The 18,741-nt window shown below is 46.3% G+C and overlaps 2 protein-coding genes across 2 annotated transcripts in view; one reads left to right on the top strand and one right to left on the bottom strand.

The window, feature by feature from the left end:
- The window catches only part of PRKN (parkin RBR E3 ubiquitin protein ligase), an 888,975-nt gene extending 872,778 nt beyond the window's left edge, over positions 1 to 16,197 (bottom strand). Inside the window, exon 1 of the mRNA XM_054595427.1 lies at positions 16,045 to 16,197. Within this exon, the coding sequence (XP_054451402.1) occupies positions 16,045 to 16,051 (7 nt within the window). The 5' untranslated portion in view covers positions 16,052 to 16,197. The remainder of the gene's footprint in view (positions 1 to 16,044) is intronic.
- A 291-nt stretch (positions 16,198 to 16,488) lies between these two features.
- Positions 16,489 to 18,741, top strand: part of PACRG (parkin coregulated) — a 386,248-nt gene continuing 383,995 nt past the window's right edge. The window contains exon 1 of the mRNA XM_054595413.1: positions 16,489 to 16,758. Within this exon, the coding sequence (XP_054451388.1) occupies positions 16,606 to 16,758 (153 nt within the window). The 5' untranslated portion in view covers positions 16,489 to 16,605. The remainder of the gene's footprint in view (positions 16,759 to 18,741) is intronic.

The following is an 18,741-nucleotide window of genomic DNA, read 5'->3' as shown; positions in this document are numbered from 1 at the left end:
ATGCGGGGGCTCCCACAGCGCACCTGGCCGTGACCCTGCCACAACGTGGCCTGTCTGTCCTGCAGGGAGGAGACCATGTTTCTTTGTCCACACCCACCACGCCGACTCCCATCAAGCCCGTCCCCGTGTTGGCACAGCCCTAATGCCTTCCCACCGTGGGCACTTTTTCAGGTTACTGTCCAAGCAGCTGGCTTTGGCTGCACCGCTGTGGCTCCTGAAACTGAACAGTCCTTCTTTAGCTCCCCATACTTTCTCAGCCTGATGATAGAGCGTCTTCTTCCACGAAGACGATTCAACAATGGGCCAAACGTAAAAGAGATCCATGGGCATTTCATGATCTTTGCCATCCTCAAGTTGCTGGCATTGTTGAGAAGTGAAATGTAGCTAAAAAATCAAATCACAAAGATTTCTGACTCTGACGCTCTCCCTGCCTCGTGGCCTGCACACCTCAGCGAGGCGGCCCGGCCGCTAGGCACGGCCACCCCCAGAAAGCTTAGGAAGCCACACAGACGTGTATTGGTAATTAGAGGTTTCACCCTGAAATGGTCATTCCTGGGCGTGAAGCGCTTTCCTGTCCCGTAACAGGAACCCCAGGCCAGGGTGGCTGGTGTACCCTCCAGGTGGCAGCCCGATTAAAAGAAGCCTCAACACAGTCAAACGTCTGTTTTTGTTCAGCCACTAGATGTTTGTGTTGGACTAACGTGGTGCTGGCTCATGAAGAGAATGACCATTTGGGTCACTGAGTTGAGGACGCTGCTCACCAAGTCCCTGTGCATTGGCCAAAGTGTTAGACACAGTGAATCTCTGCAAATTTTGTAAAATGCCCTCGTCCAACTTGCACCGACCCCTCCAGACAAAAGGTTTGGATACAAGTAGGAAACAACTGGAGAAAAGACCACTTCATAGCTACTGGGAAAGCACATGCCAATTTCATGGCTATGGGTGGAAAGCAACAAACCTGGGGGGGTTACCTCAAATCCCAGGAGGCGGGGGGGGGGGTCACTCATGCTCTCCTGGTCCCCAGTGCTCAGCGCCTCAGCCTGGAAAGCAGGCGTATGACCGATGCGAGTCGCACAGCAGCGGAGGCTGCCAGTCTGATTCACTGACCCGCTTCTGAGCCTGTCACCTTATCCATGAGCAACGAAATCAAAGGGAGTCACAAGGAAACGGTCGGTCCTGAGCTGCTGTACTGCGCCCGGTGCCACCAAACCAGACCTGCCCTCATACCCGGCAAACCCCGGGCTGGCACGGCTGTGTTTCATACTGACTGATACCGCTCCCCAGGGCTAACTCCAAGGCAGCCTGAGGTCGCGCCGTGTGTGGTGACCGAGGCCGCAGCTACTCAGAGCACTGTCCAAGTGGCCTAATCAAACCAAGCCAGCGCAGCAGCAAATTCCAGACCGGAGCGGCTGGTGCTCCGTGTCGGGGAGAGCGGCCCATGAAATGGCTCTCCAACGGGCATGAAAGTCGCAGTCTGGACCACTTATCCCCCCATCTTATTATTGGCAATGACACCAAAGAGCGACAAGGCATTGCAGGCTTCCTGTGTGAGTCATAAGAGATAACAGGTTTGAATCAGACTGTCTTAACGAAGGCCTGCCGGGCTCTGCCCGGGTTTGTTCACCACAGGCTGAGTCGGAGACCCTGGGGTGTGGCAGGGAGGCAGGGGAATGGAGTCAGTATCGCAAGCTGGCCCCATCCTGCTGCTTGGGACCCTCTTGATCACAGCTGCATGAGACAAGCCGAATAGATTTGGTGGCAGTCTCTGTTGGCCCAATTAATCAGAGGGACCCTGGAGTGGCATATTGATGTGGAAATTCATCACAAATGAAGGTGGTGTAGGAAAGACTGTTGATTATTGGGAGAGTAGGTTCTTTGGGCCTTTCACACGCTCCTGCACATCGCGTTGAGTGGACCAGGAACGTATAGCCCCGACCTTCCGTTTTACCTGTGCTATCTCTCAGGGATGTTTATGCATCTGATGACCTTAAGAAATGAGGCAATGTTTATGCCCAGACAAAGAGAGGGTATGCGTATTGCTTTCTATAGAAGTGGTAGATTCTTCATGCTCATAAATGGAGTTCACATACAATACAAGCCCACTGCAGGCACAAAATCCACCTGGGCCATGTGACGACACCCTGTAAAATTTGAGGACAGAGGAAACTGGCATAAATATGAAAACATTTATGCAGTTTTCTGTACCATGAGTAATAAGTCCTTTTCTCTTGACCCATGATTCTTCTATCTTCTGCCAGTACCCACAGTACATCAACAGGCAAGCTTAATAGGTTGTAAGTGGAGTAAAAGTCAATTCCCAGACCCGACAGGCTTGTCTCTGGCTTGAACCACCCACGATGCCTGACACAAAGCCCAGTCCAGGCAGCTGTCCCCACACCTGCTGCTCTAAAGCTGGAGCAACTCGTCCTAGAGTCTTTGGCGTAGACAAGGGAAACCACTGTATCAATGTGCCAACCTAAACCTATGGGTTCTCCTGTGGGAACGCCACGTAAAACCAAAGTTCTTCCCCTCAGTTCCAGGGCCCCCAGAGCAATGCCCCCAAAGTGCGGCTGTTGCCACAACTTCCCTGACCTACAGTGTAGAGAAGGAAATTTAAGTGTATAAGGTGTTGCTTGGCTCTAGTTTAGGGGGAAGGGGGCTTGGGAAATGGCCTGATGGGAAAAGGAGTCAATAACAGGTGCTGGTAGCCATGGTGATATATTTTATTTTAATTCCAAGCCTGATTTTCAGAAGTACTGTCAACCAATCAATCAACCAAACAAACAAAAATAAGCCTACTATCATGGAAGCAGAAAATGACTAAAAGGCCATTATTTATAAAACTACATCTCTGTCAAAGGGGAGAGAAAGGAGAAAAAGAAAGTATCAGATTTAAGGAATTGAAAAGAGTTGAGAAATATAACCTTATTTTTCCATGATCAAAAACCCTACCAAAGTATTGAAAGTTCAAATTCACTTTCAGACATTTCATAAAAACACTCCAGTCTCACCAAGTGCTTATCATACAATTAACTGCAAAAGATTTGTCTATTAGCTATTACTTACTCACTGTTAGAAGCACACAAAAAAATTAAGAAGATGAAATAACGCTTTAGAAGTAGAATTGTAAAAGCCAACATTAAATTACTTCAGAGTTATGTCCAGACCTCTAGCTGAGTATCAAATGTGATCAGTAAATATTCTAGATTTACTGCTTTGTAATGTACATGATTATAACAAACTGTGCTAAAAATTGGGAGAACTCACATTGCTTCAGAAAGCAATTTCACAGCCACTTGTCTCCACGACTCATTAAAACTGAAAATACAGGTCAGGCCTGAGCGTGCGGGAGGACCAGGCCTCGCCCGGCCAGCGAGCCCTGGGGAAGGGGAGGAGCGTTTACCTCACTGCTCGGTCCCTGCGGGGCGGTGGAAGCTTCTGGCGCGGCGCATGGGCAGAGGCACGGCCAGGGCAAGGACACCGCTGGAGGCGGGCTTGCAACGGCTTCAGAACTACCCACAACCTCAAAAACGCATTACAACTTAAGCCTCGCTTGAAAACCACATGGAAGGACACCTTCGGGACACTTACAAAGAGCGTCCGACTTTGGTCCTTGGTTTCAGCGCGGGGACCGCGCTGGCGCCCAGCAGAGCTGTGGCAGGGGAGCGTGGCCGACCACTCCAGACAAAGGGCTGCACGGGGGACGTCAGAGCCCATCGTCCACGAAGAGCATGAACGCAAACCTATCCCTGATGCACAAATGCCTCCAAACGATTCCTGCTCTAATTGCACTGCCTTCGAGGTTTCTGCGCAAGGCTTCAGGCATTGCAGACACTCCCTGACTCCGGCCTGCCAGGTTTCTTCAATCAATCATGCAGCAACCTAAAATTAAATTGAAATGATTGGATCAAAGAAAATCAAATTTTTTAACGTTTCGTTTCAGTAATGTGATTATGAAGCTTTTAGTGATATTGTAATTACTTTGAAGCTTTGAGCATATGTTTCTGCTGAGAGTAGTCCACGGAGAAAAGCTGCGTTAGGGAAACAAGTAAATACAGACCTCGCTGGGGCAAAAAGACACTCGGTGCACAGCTAAAAGCTAGAGGTGGAAAGGAGACAGTGCATCCACCTGAGGCTGCTCGTACCATCTTGCGGAGAGCGGCTACTGTAAAATCTCGGCTCCTCCCGGAATAAAGGTAATGGGATGGCCCCCTCCCAGGACTCTCATTGGAGAAGTGGTAAGGAAAATGGCAGTGAGCGGGGAGAAAGGAAAAAGACATCGTGCGACGTTTGCTGCCCGTGTGGCCCAGGAAAATGGGACAGACTAAAGCCTCTCTCCAAAAACGAATGAATCATCTTCTCAGAATGTGAAACATCTGAATATACTTAGTATATGACAAAATCAAGCCACAGAGTAGTCACTACCCATGTTTATTAATTATTTCATCCAGCTCAACACTTACTGGGTTGATGCTGGGAGCGGGGGGGGAGGGAGGGCACAAAGATCATGCAATGAGGCACCACCCCCACGGAAAGTATCAGCAGAGCTTGGACTCCCGTAATGGGGGCCGCCAACCGCAGGCACGGGAAGGGAAGGGGGAGAAGACAAAACAAGAGAGAAGACAACGGTCTCCTCTCCGCTGATTCATACTGTCACAAAATCAACAATTCTTTATTAAGTACAAGCATACTTCTTCCATCACGAGGGACGTGGGTAGCTAAACACACAGCATTAAAATGGAATGAGATTAGGTCTTTAAACGTTAGCAGGAAAATGAATCTGTCAAAATAATCTGAAGTACACAAAACTCTTGGCAGGATCAGTTTATTCTGATTATATCAAGGCAGTGGATTTGTCCAAAGAGCTTCAAGATCCTAAGTAGGAAGCAGTGCAATAGACTCAAGGTTGTTGAATTGAGCTACTACTGGTTTTATTCATTTTCTTATTTGAACTCATGTGTCACTTTCGGCCACGGGCGCTGCCACTTATTACTGTCTTAGAGGAGCCCCGATTCACCAAGGTACATTCACTTGCCACTGACCACTGCAGGCATCAAAGTTTGCCTCCTCCTCAGCCCGAATGGGCCTTACAATTGAACACAGAGCGTCCATTTGCTGCAGACTCGCTGCTCTTCACTCAGTCAGTATAGACCTGGTTAGTGTTGTCATAAATGCTACGTTAGCTAAAGTCAGTGAGTGAGACTTCATGTGGCCCTGCTGTCAAAGCTGTCTTTCTAAAAATAAACCCGGCCGTGCCCATTCCTGGCATTAAAGACCAAGTAGGTTCCTCATTGCAAAGCAAAACCGGAAGGCTGCCGCCTGGCACAAATACCTGCCGGAGCCTGGCCCCGGTTACCCCGGCTCCTCGGCGTTGCTCCTCCACGCCCTCGTGTTTGCCCACAAGACCCCGTGAGAGGAAGCTTCCAGCCAGCTTCCCTCTTGCCGGTCGTAACTGCTGACGTCCACAGCATCCTTGCTGCACTGTGACTTCCTCATCTAGATATGTAGACACGGTGCCAGTCACCAGTCCTGTGACTTACTCAGCTAATGTCTGCTGAACGTAGCATTTATTTTCTTCCCTTCTTCCAATGAAAAAGGAACTTTTCCTCTTCTTACAACTCAAATTCTGCATGTATTTTACAAAGGCATGCCATATTTCCCTTAGAGTTTTTCCAAACCATACTAATAATATGTCATGGAATAGTTTCCAAGTATTTCAGCTAAAATTGCCACATGAAACCAAATTCTATACTGACATCTTTAAAAAAAATAAGTGAAGCAAATGAAGCTACACAATTTTGCTCTTTTTTGTCCTTAATAACTTCACTAGATTTTATTTAAAACATCTAACTCTGTAATTTTCAACCCTGCCAGATTAGTTATTATTTACGAAGGGCAAGACAATGTTAAACTATTCTGCAGGAGCATCACGGCTAATGCTCATGGTGAACTGGCAAATCAGAAATCAAAATGTACATAACGGCAATTTGCTCCTGCTCTGCCTGATCATGTGTTGTGCATGAAGTCTTATTTCCTTTCAAAAGCATGACAAAGCTTCCCCTGCTCTGCAGGATACAAACGAGCCAGCTGGCACGGCAAACTGCCCAGCTGTAACTCCCCACCCAGGCCTGGTCGGAGCCGCACGCTCCTGTGCCACCCGGGACAACTACCTTGAAAGGTGAGTTATGTCCTGGGCCAGGCTCACCAGCGACTCCACACGCGCAGACACACTGGATCCCTCATGCGCCGCACTACAGCGCTGTCTCTTAAGTGACCTCGGAAAAGGCGGGATCGAGCGGAGTCACTGTCAATGCGATGTCCTCCATCAGTCATCCTTAGTTCACAACAGGACGCTTCCACACCCGCTTCCGGACGGGGACAGCCCAGACGGAACCGTGGCAGGCTGACCAGGGCCTCCTCGAGGTGCCGGTGTCCCCTCCCCTGAGCCTGTGGGCCCGTGGCCAAAGGGGCTTTTGCAGATGTGACTAAATTAAGACTCTTGCAATAGGGAGATTATCCTGGTGGCCCCTAAATGTGTGACCCCACGTGCTCTTACAAGAGGCAGCGGAGGGATATAAGGTTACCGTAAAGGAGACGCCGTGTGACTGCAGAAATGGAGGCCAGAGTGAGGCGGCCAGGGGCCAGGAAGGCGCCCGGGCAGTGGAGGGGGTTCTCTGCTGCAGATGAAATGAGATGAATTCCGTGTTGTTTTAAGCCACCAGACTTGTGGTAACTTGTGACAGCAGCAACAGGTAACTAATACGGTCACCGAGCCACACCTTAAGTGAACGACACCACGGAGACAAGTGAGCGAAGCTACGGCAGCAGTGTTGTTTCCCAGTCAACACTATTTTTATGACCAAAACATGAAATTACTCCATGCTACCACCAGTGATATGTGACATAATTTGTGACAAAAGTATAATCAGTTCTACATATATCATAATGGTGATGCATGTGCCCAGTTCTTAAGACTGTGTTTATAACGTTCATTGTATTTCCGCATTTCTAAAACATTACGTGCTTAATGTTGAAGATCTGAAAAACACAGAAAACTACAACGAATTAAAAATATCCCACAACTCATAGATAAAAGTTTGAGGGTTACCTAGTTTTCAGGTATGGTAACTAAGCTCTTATGTTTATACTTTTTAAAAACAAGTTCTTAACTACTAAAGAATGCATACATATTTATCAGTCTTAAGTCATTCATGTTAAGCACCTTGTTGTCATTCCTTGAGGACAAAAAACAGATCATGCCACCTCCAGAAACTCAACCTCACATGACATCACCACCCCTTCTCTGATAAACTTTACCAGCATACACGGCATTTTAATTATTTTAGAATAATTAAATTGGCTGCAGCAACCACAAGGAACTTTTTCATAAGTTTGTGCAAAAGGGACTCTGATGCCCATGACTAGACCCCAGAGAAGCTCCTTAGACGCGGAGCCCCAAACACCCATCATCAGAGAACCCCTCCCCGCCTCCAGCAAGAGCTCGGACTGCTGGGCAGTGCGCACGACTGATCGGACTACGAGGACAGGCGCACAGACCCAGCGTGGAGATCTGGCGTCGCGTACTGAGTAAGATTTTTTGGTGATTTCCTTGAAATTGAGCAGATGAAAAAAAAAACAACACATTTGATAGAAACTTTGCATGCAGTGAGAAACTACACACACCACACACATACACAGAGTGGATGATAAAGAAAGAAGAAAACTCTAGAGAGGGCGGTGATTAAAAAAAGAGCTTCCCTTACCTACCATGGTTCAGATTTCACCAATTACTAAATGAATAAAAGTGGAGGCCGGCATCAGATGCCCACGACTTGTATGATATAAGTATGTTTAACTTGACTGCACAGTGAACCACATACAAGTCCTACCCAGCCCTAGGGATTCAGGCGTCTTCATTTAAACACACTGCACAATGACCGAGCCCGCCAGTGGGCGACTGCCACCGACTGGCATGTTCCGCACTCGCCTGGGCTCAGCAGCCCCCGCGTGCTGCCACCCGCTGTCTGCTGCCTCTGTGGAGCTTACATCTGCGCCTCTCACTCCCTGAGGGCACGCCTAGGAGCCGCCAAGGACCGGGGACAGAGTTCGAGGGTCGAGAGGAGACCTAGAGCGTTGGCTGTCATTCTTCAGCCCGTCCTCTGCAGGCAGCAAGCCTAACCGTGCCCTCTCTCCAGCCAGCCCAGGGCTCACCGCCCCCCCGAACCCCGGCTTAGGGTGAAGAGTTGGAAGCAGGGCCCGAGTCCTCAGAAGCAGCATGCAGGGCCCGGGCTCCCCGTGGAGGGAGGGCGGCCGGGCCTGGGTGGGTGCAGACACGCTGCGCCGCTGTCAGGACCCTCTGGGTCACTTCCTAACCGCCGGGCAGGCCTGGTGGCACCGCCAGCCGCAAGCAGGGGAAGAGCTCGCCTCTCGGTCGACACCGGCTGCCCCGAGGGCTGAGGAATGAAATGCTAAATTCCAGCTTCCGAGAAAATCCAGGAATGTGGGAAGAAAACAATGAAGAGAAAAGGGGGGTGGCGGTGTATGCTAACAGAGGCTCCTCTCAGAAACACAAACATGGCACACTCACAGTCTACGCCTCCCTGCTGCTCAGAGCCCAGAGGGGGTCTGAGATGTCTAAGTCCTACCCTTCCAGGTTCTGGGAAACGAATCTACCCTGAACGATAAGCTTAAAAAGCCACTGCGTAGTTACAAATGGCTTCATTTCCGGTCATCTTATTTATGCAGTAAGCCTCCAAAAACATTTAATGAAAGGAATAACTGGTACTGTTCATCAATTCTATAAACAACAAAATATCTCAATTGGAACACCAATATTCATGAGTTCCCTATTCAGAATTTTTTTTTTCTAATGTGATGGGGGGTGATCTGAGGTAAGGCTCTATGTATCATATATAGCAATTTGTCTCTCTTCCTGTATTAAGGACTCTAACATTATCCTTTATGGGGAACCCTGTTCAAGTCTTTCAAGTATTTGGAGAATTCATCAAACACCCATCAATACTCTTAAAAATACATGCAGTGGTTCAAAGATGCTCTCAATATGCGGCTGGGCAGATAGGTTATGCAGATGCCAAAGAGGAAGTGGTCCTGGCAGGGCGCTCAGTTGGCTGGCGTGTTGTCCCAATGCACCGGGGTTGCAGGTTCGATTGCCAGTCAGGGCACATGCAGGAATCGACCAGTGAGCACGCGAATGAGAACAATGAATTGATCTCTTGCTCCCTCACACTCACTCATACACACACAACACATACATACATACATACATAATTGTTTAAAAATAAATAAAAGAGGAAATCTGCTCTGCATTGTTCTGGGTCACCCAGTAGCTCTCACTACAGCAACACTGTTCTCTCCATTTAGAGAAGAAACTACAAACAGAACCCTAAGCATCACGTGTCGCACATCAGAACGCCATGTGCAGATTATTTCTGGAACACAAATTTCAAGCTTTGGTAGCATGAAAAAAAACAAACCTGTCAATAAAAGATAATACAATACATGCTACAGAAGTAAGAACAATGTTTTAGAAATACGACCCTTGACCAGAGATGAGTTAAGGACACACCGAACCCGGGACCTCACCCTGGGAAAAGCCATGTCTTACCCACAAGGGCGCAGTCACTCCCAGCGGATGGTCATCTCGAACTTGAGAAGAAACAGAAGGCAGCCATGGTCCCCTGGGCTCCCTGGCACTGTGAGCACCACACCACAGCCCTCCCTACGGCCACAGACACCTTTCCTAAACAACAGCCATGCATGATGCTCTTCCGGATGCCACGGTTCAATGACCCCCTTCACTACCAGATAAAACCCGCCCTCCCGGCATTGCCTGTGGCCAGCCTCCTCCTCCCGCCTCCACCTCATCTCGTGCCCTCCCCACCCCGAGCATCCGTCGCCCCTCGAGCCTCCGCCCCCCGGTTCAGAATGCTGCCCTCGCAGTCCAGCGGTCCCTCAGGACGGCTCAACGGGCCCCACTGGAAACCGCGGGCCCCCAGGCTCATCTGCCGCCCTCTCCCGCGCTTCCCTGTGCAAGTGTCATTCTGGCACTGAACTACCTAGGATTGCAAACCTTTACTTTCCTGTGCCCTTGCCAACCCTCAGCAAGGACCTAGCAAATGGCGGTTGCTAATTTCTTGGCTGATGTGCAAGGAGGAGCTAATTGCTTCAGACCGGGACACGAGGGAGAGGTGATGCACAGGTGGAGATCTTAAGGAAAACTTCATATGAAGTCGGTGTTGCTTAAAAGGGATCTTGAAGGGTGAACAGCAGGTTCTAGATGTCCTTTGGAGACGAAAGGCACTCAGAGCTCAGAGGGTAGCAGGAGCAAAGGAAAAGAGGCCTGAACAGACGTGGTGTGAGGTGTACATGTGTGTGCACGTAGACAGTTCTTTCTAGTTACTCTGCTTCTGTTGGGGAGGCAGAATCCTCACCCCAAATATGTGTCTTATCTGTCACCAGCACCTCAGGGATGGGAGGACTTTTGGTGAATAACTTTCGAAAGTTATCATATATTCCTGTGTGTCATAGTACTCCCTGTTCCTTCCCCACAGGCGACACACACACACACACACACACACACACACACACCCCCGCCCTGCCCCGGGGCCCTCCGCACAGAGCCGCCTGATTGAATACCTCGGGAAGAAATAACACCGCAATCATAAATGTGAACTGAAAATCTATTAACCCAAGGAAGAGTGTTTTCCATTTAGTGAGAACAGGTAGCGGAATGGCCTGGCCGGAGTCCTGGGTAATTAGGACACGCAGTGGCGGGAGCGGGCGGGGGGGTGGGGGGGTGGGAGACAGCTGTGTTGCTGCAGTGTCTTCTGACCAGGATTCTCTCCTGCAGCAGGAAGCACGTCACCTGGAAGGCAGGCGACGCCCGACTCAGCCAACTGCCACAGACACCTTTCTTTAATATGACAAAACTTAAAAGAGAAGCCTTTCAGATTACTATACAGAAACATTTAAAATGAGCTCATTAAATGCAAATTAAAACAGAAACACTGAATAAGCACTGGGCCACAATGAAAGGCTGAAGAAACAGCAGGTAAGAAACAATTTTCACTGATCAAAGAACTAAATGCTAACCGAATAAAGTATTCTGCATTGAAACTGCTTTCATGAATAGGAAGCATTTTGAACGAACCAGGATTTTTTTCTTTGTGCATTCTTCAAAGAAGCTTTGGAGGTGGAAATGGGTTTGCCTACCTTAGTACAAAGTACTTTCATTGTTTCAGTTTCAAGCGATAAAGCTATGAGGTTCCAAAAAAAAAAAAAAAAAATGCAGACTTCAAAAAAAGCCCTTAGAAATAGTTCCAAAATTGAAAAGGGCATAAGGTCATTATTTTAGAGCCTCTAGACTCAAAGAACTGTACATAATTATGCAAAATCTTCTATGCAAAAATGTAGTAGAACTTCTTTTGTGACACAATTCTACCTCATCAGAAGTAGAAGCTCTAGAGCCTTCTCTGGGTGCTTAGATGTAGGGTCACCCTTCATCCAAAATTATTGAAATGGCAGGGCCAGTGGCAGTGCACAGTTTATTCCACTGGAAATATAAATCCTGAGTTTAAAATTCACTGCGTACAAGCCTTAAAACAAATATGTAGACGTGTGGGCCAATAGTGAGGTTAGACTGCCCGTTCCTGATGGCAGGGCATTTTTTTGTTTTGTCTTTTCACTCATGTATCCCAGCACCTGGAGCAGTGCTGGGCACACAGTAGGTGCTTAATTACTGGATCTGCTCTTGTAAAAATAACGAATGCATTGTAAAATGCATAGTGAGAAGTTTTTCCTTCATATATTCATTTTACGAATTAAAATACACTGTTTTTCATCTATCAGCATTTTATAGGACAGAGGGAAATGGGCAATCTTAGAGGTACTGACAGAGAGGCGGGGGCACCCAGGACGGCTGTGTAGCAGGCACTGCTCACAGGCACTAGCGGGGATGGGGGGGGAGCGGGGGAAGGAGGGCGAGGAGACCCGGGGAGCCCTCTGGGGGATGGCTGTCCTGATCTTGCAGCCTGGCGGGCAGGGCGGCTCTCTGCGCCTTCTTGTGATAGACAGGAGTGTAAGATAGTGCACTTTCCTTGAGAACAATTGGGAACTATCAATACTTCGCAAAATTGAAAATCGACAAACACTTTGTCTTGTCTAGAAACCCTACCTTATTACAGGAATTGTAATAAGGTTTTTACTTTACATATATACTAACATTTGCAAATAAAATGATACAGACACAAACATTCTGATGATAGCAACTGTCTGTAAACTTACTTACTGAAGGCTCATGTATTGAAAAGTATTTACATAATTTATGTACATCCGTAAAATAAAAGATTAGGCAGGGATTACCATGCAATGGAGCTGTACATGCAGATATGTTAGTTTCTAAGAGATGTTAGTTAAACAAGGTACAGAAGAGACCATGTTTTAGTTATTGTGCTCCATTAAGTCAAAAATCTTTTTAAAGAATAACGTTGAATTTGATTTTCAGTACTAGCAAGAGTGTTGTACATATATCCATGAACTTTAATATCTGATACTACTCAAATATCTAAATCCAGTTCATTTGGACATTTAGAATATATCACTATTAAAATTCAATTTTAAACATAAAGACTGGCGAATTTTAAAAAAGGGTGAAATATATGTTTAATAGAGGTGCCAACCAACCAAATGGGAGATGATATTTGCAAACAACACCTCCAATAAGGAATTGATATTCAAAATACATAAAGAACTCTTATGACTCAAAAACAAAAAACAAACAGTCCAGTTAAAAAATGAGCAGAGGACCTGAACAGACACCTGTCCCAAGAAGACATATAAGTGGCCAACAGATACATGAAAAGATGCTGAACATCACTAGCTATTAGAGGAATGCGAATCAAAACTACAGCGAGATACCACCTCACACCTGTAAGAAGGGCGCTCATCAACAAGACAGGTAACAAGTGAGGGAGAGGCTGTGGAGAAAAAGGAACCCTCTTCATTCCCTGCTGGTGGGCACGTAAACTGGTACAGACACTGTGGAAAACTGTGTAGAGGTTCCTCAAAACATTAAGAATAGCGTTACCATATGACCCGGAATCCCTCTTCTGAGTATCTACCAGAAAATTTTGAAAACATTATTGGCAAAGATATATGCACCCCTATGTTCATTGCAGCATTATTCACGGCGGCCAAGACGTGGAGACAACCGTAGTGCCCTTTGACAGGCGGCTGGATAAAAAAGCCGTGGCACGTAGCTATTGTACGATGGAAAACACCACGGAGCCGTAAGAAAGATGAAATATTGCCATTGGAGACAGCATGGATGGATCCGGAGAGTATCATGCTGAACAAAAAAGTCAGAGAGAAGAAGTCAAGAACCATATGATTTCACTCATATGTTGGATATAAAACTGAAAGCAACAAGTAAACAAACAATGCAAACAAACACTCAGAGACACAGACAACAGCACCGTGGCTACCAGAGGGAAAGCGGGCGGTGGGGAGGAGCGGGTAAAGGGGGTCAAATACCAAAAAAGAGGCCAAAAATGACAGTTTCCTAAAGTCAATTTTCTTAAGGTTTTTCCATTATGCTTACATTATTTTGAAGTCCTTCTCCATATTTCTCACAAAGTCATAATTTTCACTGACTTCAGTTAAATCGCATTTCTGTAGCTGTCTGGGTCAGGGCATTTAACATGTCAATCATTATCCAAGTGAAAGAGTAAGTGATTTTGAAATAGTCTCTGCGCCAAGAAGGAAATCTGGGTTTAAGAAAGTAAGAGGGAGATAATTGTATTGGCAGAGAGGTAACAATTTACTCCCATTCTACCAAGAAGCCCACTTCTTGGTTTTCCTCAAAAGTGAGCCTAGATTTAAATAAAGTAGAAGGGCACGGGTGGCATCGCAGAGGCGGTGGCGATGCAAGAGGGCACAGGCGTGGAGCGGCGCGTTCTGAGCAGCACGCCCTGTTACACAGAAAGAAACAACCCCCAAATAAATAGCTGTGTCTATTTGATCGCCAGCTCATTACTGGGTAGAAACTGGAACACCTTCCTGGCTCGAAAGTTTAGTCTCAGGAGCGGGAAGCCCCACCCCGCGAGAGATCACTGCGCAGGCACCTTTACCACTGCCCGAGGCAACCAAGCCCAAAACAGCAATGAAGGTGTTTGTTCACGTGCGCTTACCTATAGATCCAGGCAACGCCGCCAATTACATAAAATAACTTATTGCACACTGTCCTCATGGTTGCTACATATAAGGCACTTCTCTTATGTTGGGGCATGGATTTAATCACTTATTTTGGAATATACACTTATTAAAATCCACCTTATATTCTTCGTGTCATTACCAGTTACAGATAACTGTCTAATCATCAAATCCAAAGATCTTGTCCTTTCCTGTGTCCCTAAATCGCAAATAAAAAAATAAAAACTAAACTGCCTAAGCAGATTTCATCCTAATAGTTACTTATATAATCATTTATTAGCTACTAATTTGGAATCAGGTGATGATTTTTAGACCTTAAGTCTCTGTCTTTATAGAGTTTTACCATATATTTGCTTCTTTTAAAGTTATCCATACACAAGTAGAATTAAAATAATATTTGCACAATCATCTTCAAAATAAGGTACAGTTTTTCTTTTAAAATTCTGACAGTATGGGTTTTGAAAATTTTTTTCTATTTGGTTTTCTGATTCCGTTCAGATTTGTGTTTACAGGTGGATCTTACACCATTCTCACTGAAAAACTCAAAAGTTTCAAAAAGTTTATATTTTTTAAAAATTTGATAACTTTCAAAAGTCTGCTATGACTTTTGTGCTCACTAGGAACTGAGGAAAAACTGAACATCCTTCAGCTTTACCGTGGCTGCAAAAGGTGTCAGTTAACTGGTGTGATTCTCCCAGTGCTGGGCAGAAGGTTTTACATGTTAACATTTATTTAATAAAGAAAAGGCAAGACGAGCTTCTCAGTGCTTACAAACTGGCACATTTTAAAAGCCCACCTCTCCTCCTTCTGGACTGCCTACATCTGACTTCAGATGCACTTGCTGTAGTCCACAGAGTTCTGTAATTGGCGCTCAAACAGAATAATCCCCAAATATACTCACCAAACCAATACATATTCTAGAGCAAGCCTCTGTCCTAATAGACTCCCAGAACTCCCCTAAGAAATCGTGGTGGGCAGTGGAAAGCAACGTTTTCTACTCTTTCTATGCATTTCCACTAATTTTCAGAGATAGCCCCTAAAAAAACTTTTGGCTTCAAGACCCTTGAAGAGAGGAATTGGTTGTACAGTGTTTATAAACAATCCTAATAGCCACTTCCAAAGCTTTGTTCACAATAATGCCCCTAGGTCGTTCTGTGTTTAATAACTTTTCATAAGGAATACGTTAGGTTCATTCATTATGCAAAAAGCTTTAATCCTTGCTATTATTTACTCTTAATTATTCTTTCACGCCCGACCGCCGATGAGAGACTTAATAAGAAAAATCCGAGGAAACAAGTTTAAATCCACCTGCGGTAATCTCTTAGGAGCCCCACCATCATCACCAGGTTCCTTCCTCTAGAGTTTAACGCTCCGCTAGGGACTCCCACAGACCGTGGGTACAGACTACAATGTCTGCCTGGGCTAGGCTGGAAGGCAGCAGCCCGGGCGCCCCAGAGCCCTCCGCACGGAGCCCCCGGGTCTGGCGGCCGGCGCGCTCGCGGCGGGACCGCGGGGCGCGGCTTCACCTCGGGGGGCGCACAGGCGCACACGGGGTTCCCTCGCCAACTTGTCACAGTGGGCAGCCTGTCAAACCGGGGGTGGGGCGGGGGCTTATAGCAACACACACGGTCTTACTCTCCCGTAGCACGGCGGGCACCGGGAGGCCGGCGGCCCGGACACGACCGCGCTGCCACTGACAGTTGGCACCTGGGGTTGGGAAGGCACCCTGGAGTACCCGTCGTCCGAGGACCGGCGTGGCGCCACAACTGGGCGCAGGGCGGCGCAGAGAAGCTGTACCTGACAGGTACCACGTACCGATCATGGTCACGGGGCGGGTGCAGACTGCTCGACATGAAGGGGACCACCGGGCACACAGGCGCCAGCCCGCGCCTCCCACCAGCAGCGCGCTCGGGGGTTAAATCGGCCGGACTCCCCTTCCCCGCGCCTGGCCGTCGGAGTACGCAAGCGCAGACTGTGAGCAGCCCGCGGCCTTCTGGGAGTCGTAGTTTTAGCTCAGGATTCTCCTTACCCCGCCCGCCTTCCGCCTCTCTTCCGGGTTAAGGTCCAGGAAACGTACGTCACCGGGGGTGGGGCCATCACGCGCAGTGTTGACGCGTCGCCTAGCAACCGAGAGGCTCACTTTTGGAAGCTCGTTGCAGCTCCAGTAGAGGTCCGGCCCTCTTCCCGCCCCGCCCCTCCCTTCAACCCCCGTCACCTAGGAGCTGCCCAACATCTGGATCAACCTGGGCACGACAAGAGGTTGAATGTCTGCCATTAACGCGCCTCTTGACTTTTTTCCCCCGACCTCTTCACATCCGTAAAACCTACTGACTTTTGTACTACACGTTGTATGTGAACAAGACATTTCCGAGGAAGATGGTGGCAGAAAAGGAGACCCTAACCAAACGCCCCGAAAAGATGCCGAAGAAGAGGACCAAGCTGCTGGCACAACAGCCGCTCCCGGGGCACCAGCCACACACCCTGGTTTCAGAGGGCTTCACAGTCAAAGCCATGATGAAAAACTCAGTCGTAAGTGATTTCCCTGCATCGAATGCGCTCGCTGCGGATCGGCGGGCACCAGGTTACCCAGGCTGGGCGGCCCTGGCGCGGAGCCGTGTCCTGGGCGGTCTTTGCCAAGAGTGGCAGCCCCTCGGCCAGGAGCAGGCGGTGCCCAGCCGTGCAGAGGCCCAGGCTGGGTTCTTAGGGAGGGTCTTGAGCAAGTGATACTTTCTGTGCATCTATAAGCACTTTTCTAATAATTCATGGTTTCTAGGCCTCCCAAAGTTACTCTTAAGCTCTTCGTAAAGGAAAAAGACCCCCTTCGTTATTCCTAAACTAGTCCCACTCGGCAGTAGGCCTCATAGCAAGCGAGTGAGTTCTTAGGGACCATAACTCTCTTGCGCATTCAACATTTGCTTGTATACAGCTGGGAACATAAACTCATTAAATAGCCTACAATAAGAAATCCCATCAGTTCAACCTAGGGAATGTCAGAATATCCTAACATTTACTCTAACAACATACTTTACTGTAACAAAACTCGTTCGTACAAAGTGGCATCAGTCTGTTTGAACACTGAAAGGCAACTTAATATGTCTATTTCACCTTTTACATGAAACATTTTTAAAATCCAAGCTTCAGTGCAAATACCTCTGGCTATAAATACAATTCATATTTCATTTTTATTATTTATGGTAGTTAAAACAGGTTCAATACTGTTGAGGAAAAAGGAATAAATGCTTTAGCTACATGCATGATAGGTTTTAAAAAAAGCTTTTCTATCTGTTGATCAGCTTTAAATTTTGTATTCTAAACCAGGTTTTACTATTGAGTAAGCACCTGTCTGGGAATGAGATGTTAAATAATAAATACAGCTTTCAAATTTGTATAATTTACTCTCTGGGAGGATCTGACTTATTGCATAGCAACTCATTATGTTAAATGAATAGTGTTGCTTTCCAGTGTCACATTATTTGTTTTACATAAATGTTGCAAAACTAATACCTATTCTGAAACCACATTCTTAATGAAAACATTAATGAAACAGATTACCTCTAGACCCCTAGGACAGATTTCCATGTTGGTAACAAATGGTATTCTGGTTATTGGAATGTGATTTACAGTAGTTACAATTATTAAAAATAGATGAAAATTCCTGCTAGTTGTAACTTCACCCATTTTGTGTATATTTCACGTGAACAGGTGGTCATGAGAGGCGAGATGACTGTTTATCAACAATACCAAATAACATAACTGTTCAAGCTAATTATTTGGGGTTTTTTATGATTATACTCTTAGTGACTTTTCATTGTTATATTTTTTCACAGATGTAAAAAATATTGGTCAGATTCTTTTTCTAAGCCTATGTTCATAGTCATGTTTATTTTTTTTTAAAGGCCTTACACTAAAGTCATAGTTCTGGAAAATCAAATATTTCAGTATTGCCAAATGTAATGAGTATGCTTATAAGACTCAAATAAGAAGCTGATTATGAAGCAGGCTTCTTTATAAAACAGCTTATTTAAGATAAGTTATCTTATTTTCATATTTTTAAGGAAAATATTTTTGCATAATATCTATTTTTCTACCAGGGTCTTCAAAATATGATGTGTAATTGTTTCACTTTATTTAGTGGAAACCATAATTCATAGATGCAAACGTTATTCAACCATTCATTTATTCATTCAATCAACAACTTTTTTTTTAACGCTAAACTGATAACTTGTTAAACACAGTTCTGGGAACTTAGGATCAGCAAAACAAACTCGCTGTACTTAATTCTCCAAGGAAAACCACCAAAACCAACAACAATACAATCTTGATAACAGGAAGATAGACAATACTGTCTATACAAACTAACTTCAGTGATATAGGAAATAAAACCTTTGCGTCTTCATATCCAATGATTACATTTCACTGTTTCTGTTTTCAACGGTATAGAATGTTTGGCATTATAAAATCCAAATATCCCTCTTTTTTGAGGCTTATTTTTATTCAGAAAATAATATGCCT

Source organism: Pteronotus mesoamericanus, unplaced genomic scaffold (assembly GCF_021234165.1).
Source record: "Pteronotus mesoamericanus isolate MK-2021 breed Mesoamerican mustached bat unplaced genomic scaffold, CSHL_Meso_final contig_134, whole genome shotgun sequence".
Lineage (NCBI taxonomy): Eukaryota > Metazoa > Chordata > Mammalia > Chiroptera > Mormoopidae > Pteronotus > Pteronotus mesoamericanus.
This window is presented reverse-complemented; position numbering and strand designations above follow the sequence as displayed.